Source organism: Rattus norvegicus, chromosome 3 (assembly GCF_021556685.1).
Source record: "Rattus norvegicus strain SHRSP/BbbUtx chromosome 3, alternate assembly SHRSP_T2T, whole genome shotgun sequence".
In the NCBI taxonomy this organism is placed as follows: Eukaryota; Metazoa; Chordata; class Mammalia; order Rodentia; family Muridae; genus Rattus; species Rattus norvegicus.
The window spans coordinates 119,809,678-119,826,920 of NC_141536.1; the positions used below are offsets into that span (position 1 = coordinate 119,809,678).

The following is a 17,243-nucleotide window of genomic DNA, read 5'->3' on the forward strand; positions in this document are numbered from 1 at the left end:
TTAATATCAACATTGCAATATAAAACATTCCAACATTGGAAAGACCCAGAGCATTTAAAATTCAAACGCCTTAAAAGTTCAGTCACTTAAAACATCCAAAGGCTCTCTAAAACTCTGAAGTCTCTCTAGAACTCTAAAGTCTCTCTTTAACCGTGGACTCCTGTATAACAAAAACGTTAAATATTTAAGGGAGGACAGTTAGGGCATTTCCCTATTTTAAGAGAGGACAGTCAGGGCAGTCACAACCAAATCTAAGCAAATCAAAACTCCAATAGTGTAAAGAGCGCAGTATTGGACACCTGGAATTCACTAACAATCTTCTTGGTTCCATTTCTCCAGTTCTGCCGTTGTTAGCACACACAGCTTGTCTCTTAGGTCCAGGCTGTGGTCCTTAGTGGTTGTCCCATGGTGCTGGCATCTCCAAAATGTTGGGGTCTTTGCAACTGGCTGCACCTTTACCAATACCCTCTTCTGGGTTCTCTTCAAGGACTCTGGCTACATCACAGGGTGCCAAGCTGCAACTTCTCTCATGACCACTTCAGTCCTAGGACTCTGACTGTACTTTCACCAGTGGCCTGTCCTGACACTTGTGCCATGCCATACAGTGCCAAGCTTTTGTCTCCATGACCCCTGCAAGCCCTCAAAACCAGCACCACCTGGCTGGCTTCTACACCTTACCAAGTTTGACTGTCAGCATAAGGTGCAGACTTGACCCTTGATGGACCACAGCTTCCATGTGCTGACCTAAGAAAACATTCCCAGAAGATGCTGGCCTCTTCTTAATCAGTGCAAATTTCTCAGTGGAGCTGAATGAAGCATTCTAGTGGGAGAATGGGATTCAAGACTATGGCAAGAAACATGGAAAGTGGAGGTTTAGCTTATGGGATTTCAGAGGGGAACAAGGAAACCAGGAATTGGGCTAGAGGCCATCTGTGTAATATTCTGGCACAGGACCTGGTTGTATCCTGAGAATTTGCATAAGACTGAATTAAGGGGCTGGGGATTTAGCTCAGTGGTAGAGCGCTTACCTAGGAAGCGCAAGGCCCTGGGTTCGGTCCCCAGCTCCGAAAAAAAGAACCAAAAAAAAAAAAAAAAAGACTGAATTAAAACAAAATGAGTTGACTTCTTTGATGGAAGATGTTCCAAGACAGGTTATTCTTGTCGTGACGTTGTTATTAGTTACTACTATTTTCTGGCTCTACAGTGAAAAAGAACAAGGGGTGGAGCAGAAAGATACAAAATATGCCCAATCTGTCAAGGAAAACAGCTGGAACAAGTTCACAGCTGCACCCAAGGCAAGTACTTAAAAAAGTGGACCTACCTGGTAAAGAGGAATCTCTTTAATACTGGGGCAATTGGATGCTGCCATGAGGGCAAGACCCCACCCACTGGAAGCTCCATATCTTGAAAATGTAAATTTATATGAAAGGAGAGAGCCTGAACCTAGGATGCTGAGGATGTTCTCTGCTCCAGAACAGCGACTTCCTGGAAGAGCATCTTCCCAGGGTTAGCATACTCAGGTTGCTGTGCCTGTTACCATGCAGCCAGGCTCCATCCCATGTTGACAGCAGAATGGGCAACATTACCCATGGGACTGGTTTTGCAGGAACAAAGATGTGAGACTGAAGAGATCACGATGTCTTTCTCCTGTTTTAGAGAGCTGTTGAGGCCAGGTAATGTATGGCAGTTAGAGTATCAGGAAAGAGAGAAGAGGGCGCTGTGTGAAACTGTGAAGATCAAACCCAAGATTTAGTGGAGTCTCTAGGATGATAAAAATGCCAGAACCATGGGACATTATGTGACATTTGGGGAGCAAAGCTGTATACATGGAGTAGAGTTGGCTCGAGAGACTGTGTGTGCTCCAGGCAGAGTGTGTGTGTGTGTGTGTGTGTGTGTGTGTGTGTGTACCTAAGTCCTTTGTAGCCTAGAATTGGTGGATTTGGTGTTTGCTCAGTGTGGTCTCTTTTGTAATAGGGATATTTTACTCTGTGTCCTTGTATTAAAATTATGGATCTTGTTTTAGAGATTTTATTCTTTAAAAAAAAGATTTACTTTGTTTATATGAGTATATTGTAGTGTCTTCAGACACCAGAAGAGGGCATCGGATCCCATTACAGATGGTTGTGAGCCACCATGTGGTTGCTGGGAATTGAACTGAGGACCTCTGGAAGAGCAGTCAGTGCTCTTAACCGCTGAGCCACTTCTCCAAATTGCTTTTCTTTCTTTTCTTCCTTCCTTCTTTTCTTCCTTCCTTCCTTCCTCCCTCCCTCCCTCCCTTTCTTTTTTTGGAGACAGGCTAACCTAGACCTGAAACTCACAATATAGACCAGAACTCAGATTTACCTGCCTTTGACTCGGAGTGCTGGGGTTGAAGGCATATGCACTAGTTTCATAGGAGCTCATAGTTTAGTCTCAGTTGAGATGTAGACTTTGAAACAGTGTTGGAGAGCTAGAAAGAAGGTTCAGTAGGTAAAGGTTCTTGCTCTCAAGCCTGATGACCTGAGTTCAATTCTCACAATTTGCATGGTGGAAGGAGAGAACCGACTCCTGCAAACTGTCCTCTACATTCACATGGACAGCAACACTGACGCCTGTACAGAAACATGCACACACACATGCAATAAATAATGTAAAATTAAAGTTCTGGAAATGTGAAAGACTTCTGAAGTTGAACCGAATGTAGTTTTATATTATGAGATGGCCAAGAGCCCATGGGGACAAGGTTGTAGCTTAAAAGTGACAAGTTGGAGGCCCAGTGAGATGGCTCAGCAAACAGAGATGATAATCTGAGTTTGATCTCAAGAGCCCAGTAGGTAGGAGAGAACCAACTTCCTAGAACTATCCTCTGATTATATGTGCTTCAGTGTACATACACAACACACACACACACACACACACACACACACACACACACACACACACACACACACATTGTAGAAAGCACTCTGTTTGCTGAGCATAGTAGTGCTCCCCTTTAATTCAGGACTTGGAAGTCAGAGGCAGGTAGATCTCTATGAGTTCAAGGCCAGCCTGGTCTACATAGTGAGTTCCAGGCCAACTGGAGCAACATAGTGAGATCTGTATCAAAAAACAAACAACCCCCCATGAAAGCAAACAATCAAGCAAGCAAGCAAACAATGGCAAAGCATTCACAACAGAAAATTCCTACCAAACAAAAAGTGCTAAAATTCAGATGCAGCAGGTAGACTTGGTATGGACACTGTCAACAACAGGGGATCTACAATAACTAGAGACAAGCCTCTGGGTGAGTCTGCTGTGAGAGGTTATCTAGAGGTAGGAAGACCCACCCTAAATATGGGTGGTAACATCCCCAGGGCTGGATCCTTTTGGTAAAAAGAAAGCGACAGCATTTGCTGCTGCCTTCTTTAGTAGCGGCTGAACCAGTAACCTCACGCTTGTGTCTACTGTCTTCCTGCCATATTTGCCTGTCCCTTAAACTACAAGCCAAAACAAACTCTTAAGGGTTAAGGTATTTTGTCTCAGCAGTATTAGTAATCAATACACCAAAGAAACAAATTACACCACCGCCAACAGATAGCCTTTCCAGAGTCGAAGGATCAGGAGATATATTGGAGACCTAGACAATGTGACTGCAGGCAAAAATGGCATGGTCTATTAATTCTGAGTTTGTTCAAAGATGACCATTCAATGACTGGCTGCACCACAGTAATCTACGATAAACCAGGTGACTTAGGACGAGTACACAGGTGAATGCATACAAGCCTGTAGGGCACTTTCTTAATTAGCGATTGGTAGGGGAAGAGCCCAGTCCATTATGGGTAGTGGTCCTGGGTTCTATAAGCAAGCCGACCAAGCCATGAGACACAAAGCAGTAAGCAGTACCCGTCTATGGCCTCTCCATCAGCTCCTGCCTCCAGGTTTTTGTGTTCATGAACTCCTGTCCTGACTTACTTCAATGATTAGCACTGTGGAAGCTAAGCCGAAGAAACCCCTTCCTCCACAGCTTGCTTTGGGGGTGGTATTTTATTACAGCAATGTAACGGTGATTTTCAAAAGTCGTTACTGTGTGTATGATGTGAATGTGAATGTGAGTGTGCGTGTGCTATGGCCAACATGTACATGGCAGTGAGAGGGCCACTTCAGATGCTGCGCCTTCACTTTTGAGACAGGATCTCTATGTTGTTTGCCACTGTGTACTCTAGGATAGTTGAGCTTCTGAAGGATTCCTGTCTCTGACTCCCACTTTACTACTGGAACACTGGGATTACTGTGTTTGGCGTTACACTAGTTCTGGAACTTCAAGTGTCATCCATTGGTGGCAATCATTTTATCCACTAAGCCATCACCCTAGTACTTACTGTGATTACTTGCTGCATAAGACCTGCTCCACACAGAGGAAGAACTCTCTTGGGAGCTGTCCTTTAACCTTTACACGTACGCCAGGACATGTATATGCCATCACCGACTCACTAGATACACACACAATATAATGTTTGGAAACTGCTTGAAATACATAGATGAGAACATTGAGCTGTGAACTCTGGAGCTGGTGTAGCTCTATAAAACCCCAACTTGAAAACCTCAGATTTGGTTAAAATATTTATTCCAATGAAACACGGACAAAGGCTCAAAAAGCTGTGGGTTCCTTATAAATGCTAACAGGACAGCTAAGTTTGTTCCTTGTTAAGTAGTTGTCCAGGCTTACAATCTGACCTGTGCTCATAGTTGAGTCCAAGTAAAATTTGTAATTTAAGAAAAACTAACTTGTGTATGATGTGTGGGTGTGAGCACACAGGGGCCACAATGTGTGCTCAAAGGATGGCTTTGTGGAGTGGTTTTGTCCTTTCACTCAATCTGGGTTCTGGAGAACTCAAATCACAGGCTTAGGCAGCAAGCACCTTCACCCACTAAGCCATTTGGCTGGCCCATGCAATCTTTTATTTCCTTTAAGTAAAAATGAATATTATCCAGATGTTAGGTCCACTCTCCTTCCTGGCACTGCACACCATGCATCCCAGTGAAGGACCCGAACGCTGCAGATCTTAGATGTTTAGGATGGCGCCTCTAGCATTTGCGTTGTTGCAGTTCGCACAACCAATACTTTCAATAACACGCAAACTCTCTCCTATTTTCATGCGTTCACCCTATGACTCAACCCCAGCTCACTCCCTCCAATCCCCCTCCTCTCTCTTTTCTTTTTTGAGTGATTTGCTAGTGTTCTGCCAGTAGCTCAGACCTTAGACCCCAACCTTGGAGGGCAGACTAAGTGATTCAGAGAATGGAAGGAGTCCTGGACACCAGTGGAGATCATTTTTAACAGTGGCCAGCCCTACTGGACAGTCTCATCTGTCCAATCTTACATTCTTCTTCAGTGTGACTGGCATGTGCACTCCAGTGTGCTCTCTACCAGAGATGTGTCCCCATCCGCTCATGTAATAAATACAGCATCATATCATTAATGACTTATGGCTCAGAGGAGGAAAATTTTATTCTTTAAAAGCAATTGTTTAGAGAAAAAGGAATTAAAAACCAAAGTTTTTACTGCAGCCTTATCCAAACAGCACAAGCTATTAGGAGAGCAATTTTTTTTCCTTTCAAGATGCTTCACGCTGGCCAGGATTCTATGGTGACAGAAACACTGTGCATGTCCTAGTGAACAAGACTTGAGACTCTCAAGGAGACAAGTCTTCATAACTCTACACATTTCCTATTTCTTACAATGGAGATGGTAAAGGCATCCGACCATACTTCCCTCAGAGGAGATAAAGGACACCTACCTTATGCCAGCAGACCTTTACAGACCAGGGCGTGAAATCCCCGGACACCCACCTCATCCCCAGACACCCACCTCATCCCCAGACACCCACCTCACACCAGCAGATGTTTACAGACCAGGGCGAGAAACCCCAGAAGGCACTTGAAACACACTTGACAAGGAATGACAGCAACACACCGATATCTGCTCTGTCCTGCACAAGTCTTTACCACAGCTCGAATAAAGGTGTATGCATTCTCCCTGTCCACCACAGACAGCACATTCCAGCCATGCTGACACATAGATACATCTGTGTATATGTATATATACCAATACTGACACACGTTTCTGTGTCTGTGTCTGGAGAGGGACAATCAATTGTTTAATAGAGCACAGACATTTTAATCACTTCCTCCAGAACAAAGGAGAAGCTTTCACAGCAAAGGAGCATCCACCAAACCTTTCTATGCACCGAAAAGGGGAGAGGCAGGAAAAGAAATACCTGGATCTTCCTCAGGCCTCAACTATTAAAATAACAAAATCTAGTGTCTATAAAAGCTTATTCCATTGCAGGGCACAGGGTAGACATTTTTGGTACTGTAAATCTCATAGGCTCACACATCCATACTGGTCAGGTGGAAGAAAAGGGATGAGAGGAAATTCCCTTTCGTTGTTCACCATGTTTTAGCTAGTCCACAGTATTCATCTTTGCTTACAATATAAACAAAGACTTACACATCCACATTTTCAAGGTGTTGACATTTCCAAGGTATTTGCAGATACTTTAAGTACTGAGTCTTCTGTGATACACAACTGCTGTATCAATCCATTACTGCCCATCAGAGTTGCAGCCCTGACTAATCCTCCTGCATCAGAGGCAAACAAAAGGCTTACGTCTTCCCAGGAACAGGTGCACACATACTCTTAGGACAGGGAAAAAATTTTAGTGGTGACACTTAAAGTTTAATTACCAGCAGCAGAAGGCCTTGGAACAAACATTGATCTCCTAAGAGTTAAGAGGCAGATTCCATGCATTTCTGTTTCTTGGCTGCTGGCTCCTCAGTCTTGGGTGAGTCTAAAGCACTCGCACAGGACTTGAGACTGGGGTCTACTCGATGGCTGTCCGAGACAACAGTGAAGCCTGACAGAAGGTACCCTCCACCTCCACTCATCAACAATTTGGGATGACTCCGATCTGGCAGAACCTAACCAAGACAGAAAAAACAGACAATGTATTTCTGCATTCTAGCAAACTATGTCAACAACCTAAGAAAAAAATCAGAGTTTAAACGACAAGTCTCTTTCATGACTTAAAATGACTAAGTTTTGAGAAGACCACTTCTTCATTGGGTAATACAGAAGGAACATGGGGATTTATTCATTTTAAATAAAACATATGAAGCTCCGTTTTACTGAATGCTAGTTTGTGCGAGAGGGGAGCATGAATGGTTTCTGTAGCACTCTGGCCTATGCACTGATGTCTTCCTTCTGATTTCAGGAAGCTTAAATGGCCAACAATGGGTTGGGGTATACAGAGAAGCCACACTAGATAGCTACTTCCTTGCTCTGTTAATCTCAGCAAGGGCTCTTCTCTCTTGTCACCTTTGCCACATAAAAAGGTCGTGCTATGTTGGACTACTGTGGTAGGAAGAGACTTTGAGCATCAGGGTGGGGCATGAGGTAACCCAGAAGCGACCCCTCCGATCTCAAAGGAAGGCTGTGAAGCACTCAGGCAGCAAAGCCTCTCCAGCTGCTGTGACGTCGGGAACTGCTGCAGGGATCACATGGAGGGCAATCAAACTGAGCAGGAGCTAACAGTGGAGCGGTCTGCACTCACGAGAATTTCTCCAAGAACTGCTGTAGGCCGTTCTCTTTTGCCAGCACGCACCTAGCTAATACCGTTTCCTCTCTATTTTAAAGGCCCCTTTGCTCCAATGAACTGGCACAGATTTGAGGAGGTGGCTCAGTGGCAGAGTACTTGCCCAGCATACCTGGGATCTGGGCTCTGATATCTAACCCTGCCAGAGGGAGGGGAGGTGAGGAGAGAATGAGCGTGAATGCACCTGTCTGTGTGTTCTGGATTAGCACACACCCCACCAGTAAATCCCGAAACTGGCTAGGAAGATGTGGCAGCAGAGGACAGGGTCACTTCCTTTTCAGTGGCCACCTGTACAGATGGCAAGGTCTTGAGGCTAGTACAACTAGTTATTTGCATTTTAAATACCTCAGGACTAGATTTACAGAACGTGCACTCTGATATGAAAAGTGGGCCAGGAGGCCAGATAGCTAGGCTATTTTTTTCTGAGTGACAGCTGGACACTTCCACCACTGCCATAGTAAACAGTGGCTCTATTAACAACGCACGGCACTGCTGCAAGAAGCCAGCAGCCCCAGACCAACTCCAGGGTCTGGCAGAGAATGCTTACCTGGTAATTTCTGAGCCAGGTTTCAGACAGTCTCAGGTTAATGACTCCTCCTCTCTCCCGCAGTTTTGTGTAGCATTCCAACAAAGGCTAAGGGCAGACACAGAGTCCTGTTAGATAGACCCTAAGCTACAGTACGAAGACCAAAATTTACATGGAGGAGCTCTGTCCACTTCACCTCAGCATTACCTCTTTATACTGACAATAGACCACAAACGGCCTTGATGGGGCTACAAAGTCCAGCAAAGACAGCAGCAGGGGTGTGGGGTGGAAACGACTGGCCACAATCAAACTGCAAGGAAAACAGCGAAATCATTCTATACCCTCTGAGAGGAGCATGGGTTTTAAATGTATATAAAATGATCACATTTTAAGTCATGTGATTTAGGCATTGTTGTACATAGCTAAAACCCTAATACTCATGCTTAGACAGGAGGATTGCCTTGAGTTCCAGGTCAGCCGAAACCACACAGTGAATAGTAGGCCAGTGTGATTACAGGGCACTACACAACATTCTAGAAATTCAAAGCAGAATGAAATCATGAGCTATTTATTTCTAAAAAAAAACAGGGTTATAACTGTTTGTGCTGCCTGACAACTCTATGTAGGATATTCTTGTATTTTTTTTTTTAGGTCATTTGGAAGCATCATCATCATCATCATCATCATCATCATCATCATCATCATCATCATCATCATCATCACCATCATCATCTATGCGTGTGTGTGTGTGTGTGTGTGTGTGTGTGTGTGTGTCTGTCTGTCTGTCTGTCTGTCTGTCTGTCTGTCTGTCTGTGAGGTCCCCTGAAACTAGAGTCATAGACAGTTGTGAGCTGTGATCTGGGTAAACAGCAGTTCTCTGTAAAAGCACCAAGCAATTTTAACCACTCAGTTACCTCTCTAGCCTCTGACAGAGGTTTTCATTAGCTCTTTGTTGGCCAGTGTTGCAGCCATTTTAATGGCCCTCCCAACCCCTGCACCTAGCAGGACGATACAGTCCTATCTGACAGTCATTACTGAAGGCTGAGATTTCTTCGACTCCTCTCTCTGCCAGGCCTGGACTTTCTTTAAAACCAACCAAATGCTTACTTTTACTAGGCTTAAAATAAAAGCATTGATGAATTAACTATCTTTTACAGTTATGAATGTGTATGCCTGCATGTAGGTATGTGTAGGAAGAGTGTGCAGGTTTCTAAGGAGGCCACAAGTGTTGGCTCTCCCCAAAACTGGAATTTCAGGTGGTTATGAGTCACTGGGCAGGGTGCTGGGAGCATATGCTGATCCTTTGCAAGAGCAGTGTGTGCTCTAAAACGCTAAACCATCTTTCTCGCCAAGATTCAACCTTTCTTAAAACAGAACAACCCCTCCCCCACTCCCTTTCCCAAAATGGGTTGAACAGCTCCGGGTGTTCTCATCCCACAAGGTTCAGGGCAGACAGTGGGAAGTGCTGCTGCATTCAGAGCAGACCGCAGCTGCACCAACAATCGCCCTGCAGCCTTTTAGCAACATACCCATCTGCATTTCTTTCTCCCAGCAGAGCAGCAGCCTCCATATGTCTTTTCCTCTGCTCTTCTTGTCTCCTCTGTTTTTCCTGAATCTTTAACAACAGCAAGAAACCAATGTACTGATGGCACTGAACCAGATTTACAAAAATGCCCTGATCTATCAGAGCAGAGCAGTGGTGTTCAGCAGACAACAGGAGGGGCTGGTCTATATGGAAGGTGAGGATACACGAGGAAGCTTGTTCTCAAATGGCAACCCTCATGCTACTGGAACACTGCTGAAGCAGCCACTAGAGTCACCCAGAGCTCTAAGTCGCACGGCCATGTACAAACACACCCATTTCCCCAAGTGTTTCTGAAAGTTAGCATCTGGGAACCTAAGGTTTCAAAGTCAACCCAGATCTCACAACTTAAAACTCTCGGAGGCTCTGAAGCTATTATAAGAATAATGACTCTTGACATGCTTACATAATCTCTTTTGCTTCCTTTTTCTTTAGGCTCCTTACTCTCTGGGTCCCCAGGAACAATGTCCACTGGATTCTGTTCTGCGTTGCTCTCTGGGCCGTCTGCAATGCTGTCCTTATCCGCTTGCTCAGCAATCTCTTTCTCAAGCTCACCATTACTTTCTTTAACTGGAGTGCTGTCTTTAGGCTCTGAGGATAGCATTTCAGCAGAAAATGTTCCATTGAGGAGACTTTTTACTTTGTTGAGGGGAAATTCATGAAGACCACTGAGGAAAGATTTGGGAAATCCAAAACAAGCTGTTGCTGCCCGAACAGGTCCATCTCCAGGGTACAGCTGAATAATGGAGCCAAAGCCTGAACAGACAAAACAAACAAACATCTGTACCGTGGAGGGAATCTAGACTTCGAAGCTTAAGTCTTCACATGATTCTTCTCCCATGTCTAAAGGGTGGAGAACACTAAAGCCCATGGTGGGAGGGTGGTCACTGAGGTCGAATGATATCCCATTCCCTACAGAGAGAATATATTTCCAGAGCAGAGTCTTAAAGAAGCTTATCTCCTCTGGACACTATGGAAGACCCAGTGATCTTGTTCAGAGGTCACATGATTTGGGTCTATGTGCTTTTTCCTTGTTCATCCCCAGATAGAGTGGATGGGAGCTCTTATCAGCTTGTGAATTCCAAGAGAGAATTCCTCCTGAGAAGTCTCCCCACTCATCCCCTTAGTTTCTGACAACACAGTGGTTAACTAAAATCATTAGCCAACTGTAGTACCAGAATCCTCCCCAGAGATACCTAACCAGAAAAAGGCCAACATCACGGAACACCAACACAGCCTCAGTGTGGAGAAACAGACCACACAGAAAGTTCTGGGACAGGAGCCATAGAGGTTATCTATTGAGGTCACTTCCTTATTCTTAAAGAAACTTAATCTGGTTCTCTAACTTCCAATTCTTGGACTTCTAACATCGAGGTAGCTTACTGCATTTGAAAATGTCGTCTTACCTCCCATTCGTTCCATCATGGCACCTAGCACCAAGCCTGAACACGTTTCCATGACAATCATTTTATTGCCAGCACGGATATTTCCCAAGGTCAACATCTGGGCTAGTGTATCATATCTCATGTGGCTGAGAAAAAAGGGAAGATTTGCTCACTTTTAGCTAAGAGAAGCCTAACATTAATAATAGCTTTTCAAGTTGTTTTGTAAGAATTATGTTGATAAGATTATGTTTGCCTGAGGCGACAGTAAAAGGACTTACAATTTATGAGGAAGGAGGACACTTTATGCAGGTGAGCAAGCTTTTCATTTTACTTAAAATCATGACTCTCTTAAAGATATATTTCCCCCAATTATATTTTGAAAGGAAACAAAGCGTACTTAATTTTTCCAGGTTCTCTTGCATAATACATAATTGAAAGAATACGGGTAGATGGCTTCAAAATAGTAATGATGGCTTCATATCTAGGGGAATTAAGAGCAGAATAGCAATATGAAACAAAGAGCTTTAAAACATCTCATTTTTAGTAATATTTACTTAGTAAATAGAAAATAAGTACAATTTTCAACTGTTTCAAGCAATGTGACTTACTTTTTCTTCTTCTTTTTAATATATTTATCTTGAGCAAATTCTGTCTTGTCTCGAAATGTTGTACTATTTTCAATTAGCTGCTGAACTATTTCCTGGAAGAAAAGGGGCAAGCAGATTTCCTGGAGCTTACTTCTTACCCCAGCACTCAGCCAAAGGTCTGATCTCAGTCCCTCTTCCACAGGAGTCCGAGTGATCAACTCTGAATTTCTACTCTCTACTTAGGATTTAGAACAAAGACATTACACCTCCATTCAGACTGCCCCCTGGTGTTGTGCATGAAACCCAGGGCCTTGCTCACGAACTTTCTTTAAACCAAGCTCAGGGAAGAGACTGCCAAGAAAGGGAAACTGCATATGAAGATCAGAAAATCAAACAATCAGGAGCTGTTTGGTTCTCTTCCACTAGTACTTAGTGTGGCCACTCAGTCTATTATTCTTGTTCCAAGAAACAAAATTCAATGTGTTCGACTGCACACACATTTGAACTGACATTTTATTTTACCTCAACATCGACATTATAGACGAATTTGTTACACACAAACGAAGGGAAAGAATCCGATTTACCTCTCCTTTAATGCCCTTGTCTTTCAGAGCCTTTATATCATCTTGAGTAAGTTTCTGGGACTTTCCATCATCAACTATATTTCGATTATCAGTGCCTGCTTCTTTGGTCTCTAAGGAAAGAAATTGCTCTATGATAATTTTTGGTATAAAATTATTATTAAAGATTACATTTTAAATGCATTTGTGTATGTTTAAGGGCTCGTACATGGCTTGGTGCACGTAAGGTCAGAGGACATGGTTCTTCTCTTCCACCATGTTTCAGGAATCAAAATGAACTCAGGTTGTCAGACTTGGTAACAGGTCCCTTTACTCACTGAACCATCTTGCTTGCCTTGATTTGAAATTACTTTGCAATGCTTCCTTGAAAAAAAATTTTTTTTAAAGAGCTAGACACAGTAGCAGAGATCTTTAATCTCAACAGTAGGATCTCTGTGAGTTAGAGGCCAGCTTGGTATACACTGGGAGTTCAGGGCTATGTAGAGATCCTTTCTTGAAAAGAAAAAAAGTGGAATATTTACTTTCATTTGTTTGAGTGTTTTGCCTGTATGCATGTATGTGTACCAGATGCATGCCTGGTGCCTGACCTCAGAAAAGGCATCAGATCCCTGGAACCAAAGTTATAGATGGTTGTGAGCCACCATGTGGGTGTTCAGAACTGAACCTGGATCTTCTAAAAGAACAACAGTACTTATGGCTGTTGGGCTACCTCTCTAGCATCATGAAAGATTCTTTTTGAAATAAGGTCTCACATAGTACAGGCTGGTCTCAAAGTCGATACATAATTAACCTGAATTCTGAGTCCCCTGCATCGTCTCTCGAGTACTTCAGGGACTTGTCCAGTTTTTGGAGTGCTGCAGATGAACTGGCGCCTCATGTACTTACACGCTTCTACTTACATGCCTGCACTGTAATCTTCTTTCCCTGGGTTCCTACCCAGCCCATCAGCCCCTCAGGTTAGGCCTTAGCTTCTTAGGACCACCCCTTATTTTAGCTAAGTTTCCTGGAGAGTATCCAAATTAAACGGAAGTCTGCCAAGCTAACTAGAGAGCATGACATCCATTCCAGTGGTATACCTGATGTGGGCTCTTCCAGCTTCTTCCTGAGCTGAAGGCTTCCTCCACTGCTCACTTCAAACGTTGACCCGTAACTATGGCCAATGGCGTTATCCAGGTAGAACCACTGTTTTTCAAAAGTTACTTTTCTGAGGAAGAAAAGGCAACCAATCAATTGATTTCTTTTGTATTCCTGCTATAAAAAGTGTTCTAATTTTAGTTTATTTCAAAAGCTCTCATGATAAACAGTTAACAGCATTACTTCTGTAAGTACAAACTGACAAATGAACCAGAGAAGCAGGTTGGGGACAGATATAAATTCCAATAAAGAAGCTAGGAAAGCACTGACTTTTAGAAGAAAAAAGACATGCCTTTTGTGGGACACAGGTCTGACTGCATTTTACATTGTTACTCAGGATGCTTAAATTCACAGATTCTCAGATCCCAACACAGGTATGATTGACAAGATGCTCAGGCCATAAGTATGTATCATGATGCCCATGCAACTCCCACTACAAAATCCCGAACAAAATAATCACTGAGATGACAACAATTTTTAAAACTCCCTGGTCTCTGTCTAATTGGCTATTTTATCAGGAAAGAACAAATCCAAACAGCCTGTGTTAGAGTAAACATTACTGGCAATCTACACATTGGAAACGGACATAGCACTAAGGAAGTGCTGGCAAGGGCTGGGCATTAGGCTTCCTATCTGAGATCTGTCCCTTATAGCCATTCGAAGAAGCACAGGAAAGAAACCCTTTCCTTTCACAGAAAGCAAGCTAGCACCGGCAGTCTAACAACGGATGTCAGCAATGTGCACCCTTTCATTCTCACAGCAAACCTCAGGCGCCCAGGACAGAGCTCTGAGGCCCAGGGAAACATACTGGTCAAGAGTCAGTTACCTGGTGCGGGGTTCACACTACTCCCAACATGCAGGAGGCAGAGGTGGAAAGATGCCAAACTGCAGGCCAGATTGGCCTTAGGTACAGGTTTGTAGGATGCTACTCTGAATTACAACATTCCCTTCAAATTGAAACATTTCCTCTAGCAAGGAAGAAGTCACTCACCAGCCTCAGGGGACAAGCAAAGGGTCATAGAGAACAAAAACCTAGAAGATTCTTGAGGGTCCCCTATTTAACGAAAATAAAAATGTATAAACAGTTGCTGGGTGCTGTGTGTGTGTGTGTGTGTGTGTGTGTGTGTGTGTGTGTGTAGAAATGACAGTGATCAGTCAGGCTGCTGAGAGAAGTTCAGCTCAGGAGCTACTAGACAGTTTTGGGGTTGTAGATTTCTGGGAGGAGTTACCCATGTTGAATGGGCTTTCTAGTGATGCAGCTACCTATAAATAGCCCCGTGCCCATACTTCTGTTAGTAACTCCAACGAAAACCTCATTGGTTCACCAAACTGCACAGTGCTGCAGTCATTACTTTGGTCTGCTGTAGGTTCCATTTTTGAGGTGAACGTATGTGTGTGTGTAGCGACTCTGGAGAAAAAGTATGTCACGTAACACACAATGACAGCTGTATACATGTTTCTGTGAGGAGCTAAGCTACAGGATTCATACAGGTCTGCAGGTATTTTCTATACCACACAGCACAGTGACACAAAGCTTTGTACCTAGGGAAGTTTCAGAACCCAGCCTACATGTACAGAATTCTAGGACCTGTCCTGTCCTGTCCTGTCCTGTCCTGTCCTGTCCTGTCCTGGTGAGTTCTCTGTGCCCCGCCTCACTCTTCTCTTCTTCTCATCTTTCCCTTTTAGTTCTATATCCCACCATATCTTTGTATATCATATCCCTTAAAAAAATCATAACTACTTTTACCCTGTGTGTGTGTGATGGACGTGTACGTGTATTTGGGTTCCTCAGTGTGCATATGGAAGTAGGATGAAGTCAGGTACTGGCTCTTGACCTCCATCTTTCTTTGAGACGAGGTCTCGGTTGTTCGCTGCTGCATGTCAGGCTAGTGGCCTCTAACTTCCAGAGCTTCCCGTGTCTACCTCCATCTTGCTGTAGAAATGCTGGGATTACAGATATATACTACCACACCCCATGCTTACGTGGGTAAGAGCTTTACCCTCTGAAGCACCTCCCCTCATTCGTCAAATGTCACTTGAACCACAGGAATGAAGTTTCACGTCCTCCGGAGATGCTCCTGCCTCCCAATTCTTACTCTTTGCTGGATTTCCCAGTAACTAACAACTATTTGTACCCCTTATCCTCTTCCCTTAAGTGTGCTGGTGCTAATGAGACACTGAAGCTGGGTTGACCTATGCCTCTGCCAGCCTCTCTTATGTGCAGAGGTGTGTGTGTGTGTGTGTGTGTGTGTGTGTGTGTGTGTGCAGGGGGGATGCACTTAAGCTGACTGCCCAGAAGCTCAGGCAGGAAACTGTGGGAGGCAATCTGTTAAATAATGGGCTGCATGTTTCCTGGGAGGGAGTAAGAGTTGTAGAGAGCCACGATTGCTTTGGTGATAGGGAGTCTGGCTCGGGATGCAGCTGGGTTCAGCAGATCATTTCGAAATAAAACAAAAATGACTATCATGGCTTTCCTAAGAACAGGGGTAGTAAAAAGAGCTTCCAAATAACTTCTAAAGAGTACTTTTTAGGGAGCTGGAGAAATGATTCAGCACTTGAGAGCACTTACTGCTCTTCCAGAGGATCTGACTTTGGTTCCCAGCACGCCGTATGTTCCCCAATTGGTTTTAACTCTAATTCCAGGAAATACAAAACATTTGGCCTCTGAGGGCACCGGAATTCATGTACTTATGCATGCATGCACACAATTTAAAACAATACTAGTTTTTTTGTTTTTTGTGAATCAGGATTTCTCTGTGCAGTCAAACAAACCAAATAAAATATGTCTCATTGGTAATAAAAAGGATCATCTAATAAAGCACGTTATAAGGACATTCAAATAGCTGTATCAGGACATGAAGCAAGCTGGGGGTGGTGTCGTAGACCCGTAATCTCACCACTTGGGAGGCAGAGTGTTTGCCTTAGCTGACCATTAGCAAGCACGGATATGTACTCTGGGCTCCCGCTGGCCGTGCACACTGTAGAAAGTTCTCTTTCCTTACAGTAGACAGAAGATTGCCTACCTGCAAGCCAGACTAGGTGTAAGAAATCTTTCTCTCTCATCTCCTTTCTCTCTTACGGAGGAAGTTGAATTTATGGGGAAAATGGGGAGCTGGGAGGAGTCAGACATAATGAAGAGATCTGAATGTGAAAGGTTGGATAAGTTCCGAAAGAATAGTGAGGACTCCCAAAAACCTTCGGGAAAGCACCCTCCAAGGTGGGAGTATCAAGAATGGAATTCTTGGGAAGAGAATCTGGTGCAGAGGGTAGAAAGTTGGGGAATGAAAAGTAGAAGTGAGTGCCGTAGGATGAGAACGGTGCAAAGGAGATCCCATAGTCAAGGATGCGAAAGGATCCCAGTGGGAAGGCCTCTGTGATAGGGAGACCTGAGTGGTAGCAATAAAGGCTGGGGAGCGGGATTCAAAGAGTCAAGAATGGGACACCGGAGGGAGTGATTAGCTGGGTGGTGGTGCGCGCTGCCCAAGGCCAGCAACCAGACTCACTTTCTCCGCTGGACTTGCACTGCTTTGAACACATCTTCTCGTTTCAGTACCACGAAGTCGCCGTCATGGATGCAGTGGTCCCCGAGATGCGGGGGCTGTGGGCTCGGCTGCTCCGCTGCTGACAACTCCATGGACGCCAGGCAGTCTTCAACCTCCGTTCTTGCTCCAGCCGCTAGGAGCCCAGCACAACCAGGAGGGACCTGCGCCTCCTCGGGAACCGCCTCCACGTGCTGCACGCCGCTTCCGCTTTCCGGTTCCGACCTCGGGACGGTTTCCGGGAGCCTGGCGACTTCCGTCTATCTGACTCTTTGATTGGCTACACTTTGTCC

The 17,243-nt window shown here is 44.3% G+C and overlaps 1 protein-coding gene across 4 annotated transcripts; it reads right to left on the minus strand.

The window, feature by feature from the left end:
- Positions 1-5,441: 5,441 nt before the first annotated feature.
- Positions 5,442-17,166, minus strand: Trmt6 (tRNA methyltransferase 6 non-catalytic subunit). Of its 4 annotated transcripts, none has more exons than XM_087652171.1 (12): positions 16,915-17,148; positions 13,354-13,481; positions 12,281-12,390; positions 11,718-11,809; positions 11,507-11,590; positions 11,131-11,255; positions 10,131-10,480; positions 9,672-9,757; positions 8,350-8,452; positions 8,164-8,250; positions 6,709-6,942; positions 5,442-6,603 (listed from the first exon to the last, which is right to left on the minus strand). In XM_087652171.1, exons 1-11 carry the CDS (start codon positions 17,043-17,045, stop codon positions 6,751-6,753), a joined length of 1,488 nt encoding a protein of 495 aa, XP_087508297.1. In that variant the 5' UTR covers positions 17,046-17,148; the 3' UTR covers positions 5,442-6,603; positions 6,709-6,750.
- Between the last annotated feature and the right edge of the window lie 77 nt (positions 17,167-17,243).

Coding starts and splice junctions, on each gene's coding strand:
- Trmt6 (XM_087652171.1), bottom strand. CDS start 17,045: ATGGAGTTGTCAGCAGCGGAGCAGCCGAGCCCACAGCCCCCGCATCTC. Junction 9,758..10,130: donor AAGGAAGCAAAAGAGATTAT/GTAAGCATGTCA, acceptor CTGTTGTTAAAG/ATTCAGGAAAAACAGAGGAG. Junction 6,943..8,163: donor CCTGGCTCAGAAATTACCAG/GTAAGCATTCTC, acceptor TGTCTTGGTTAG/GTTCTGCCAGATCGGAGTCA.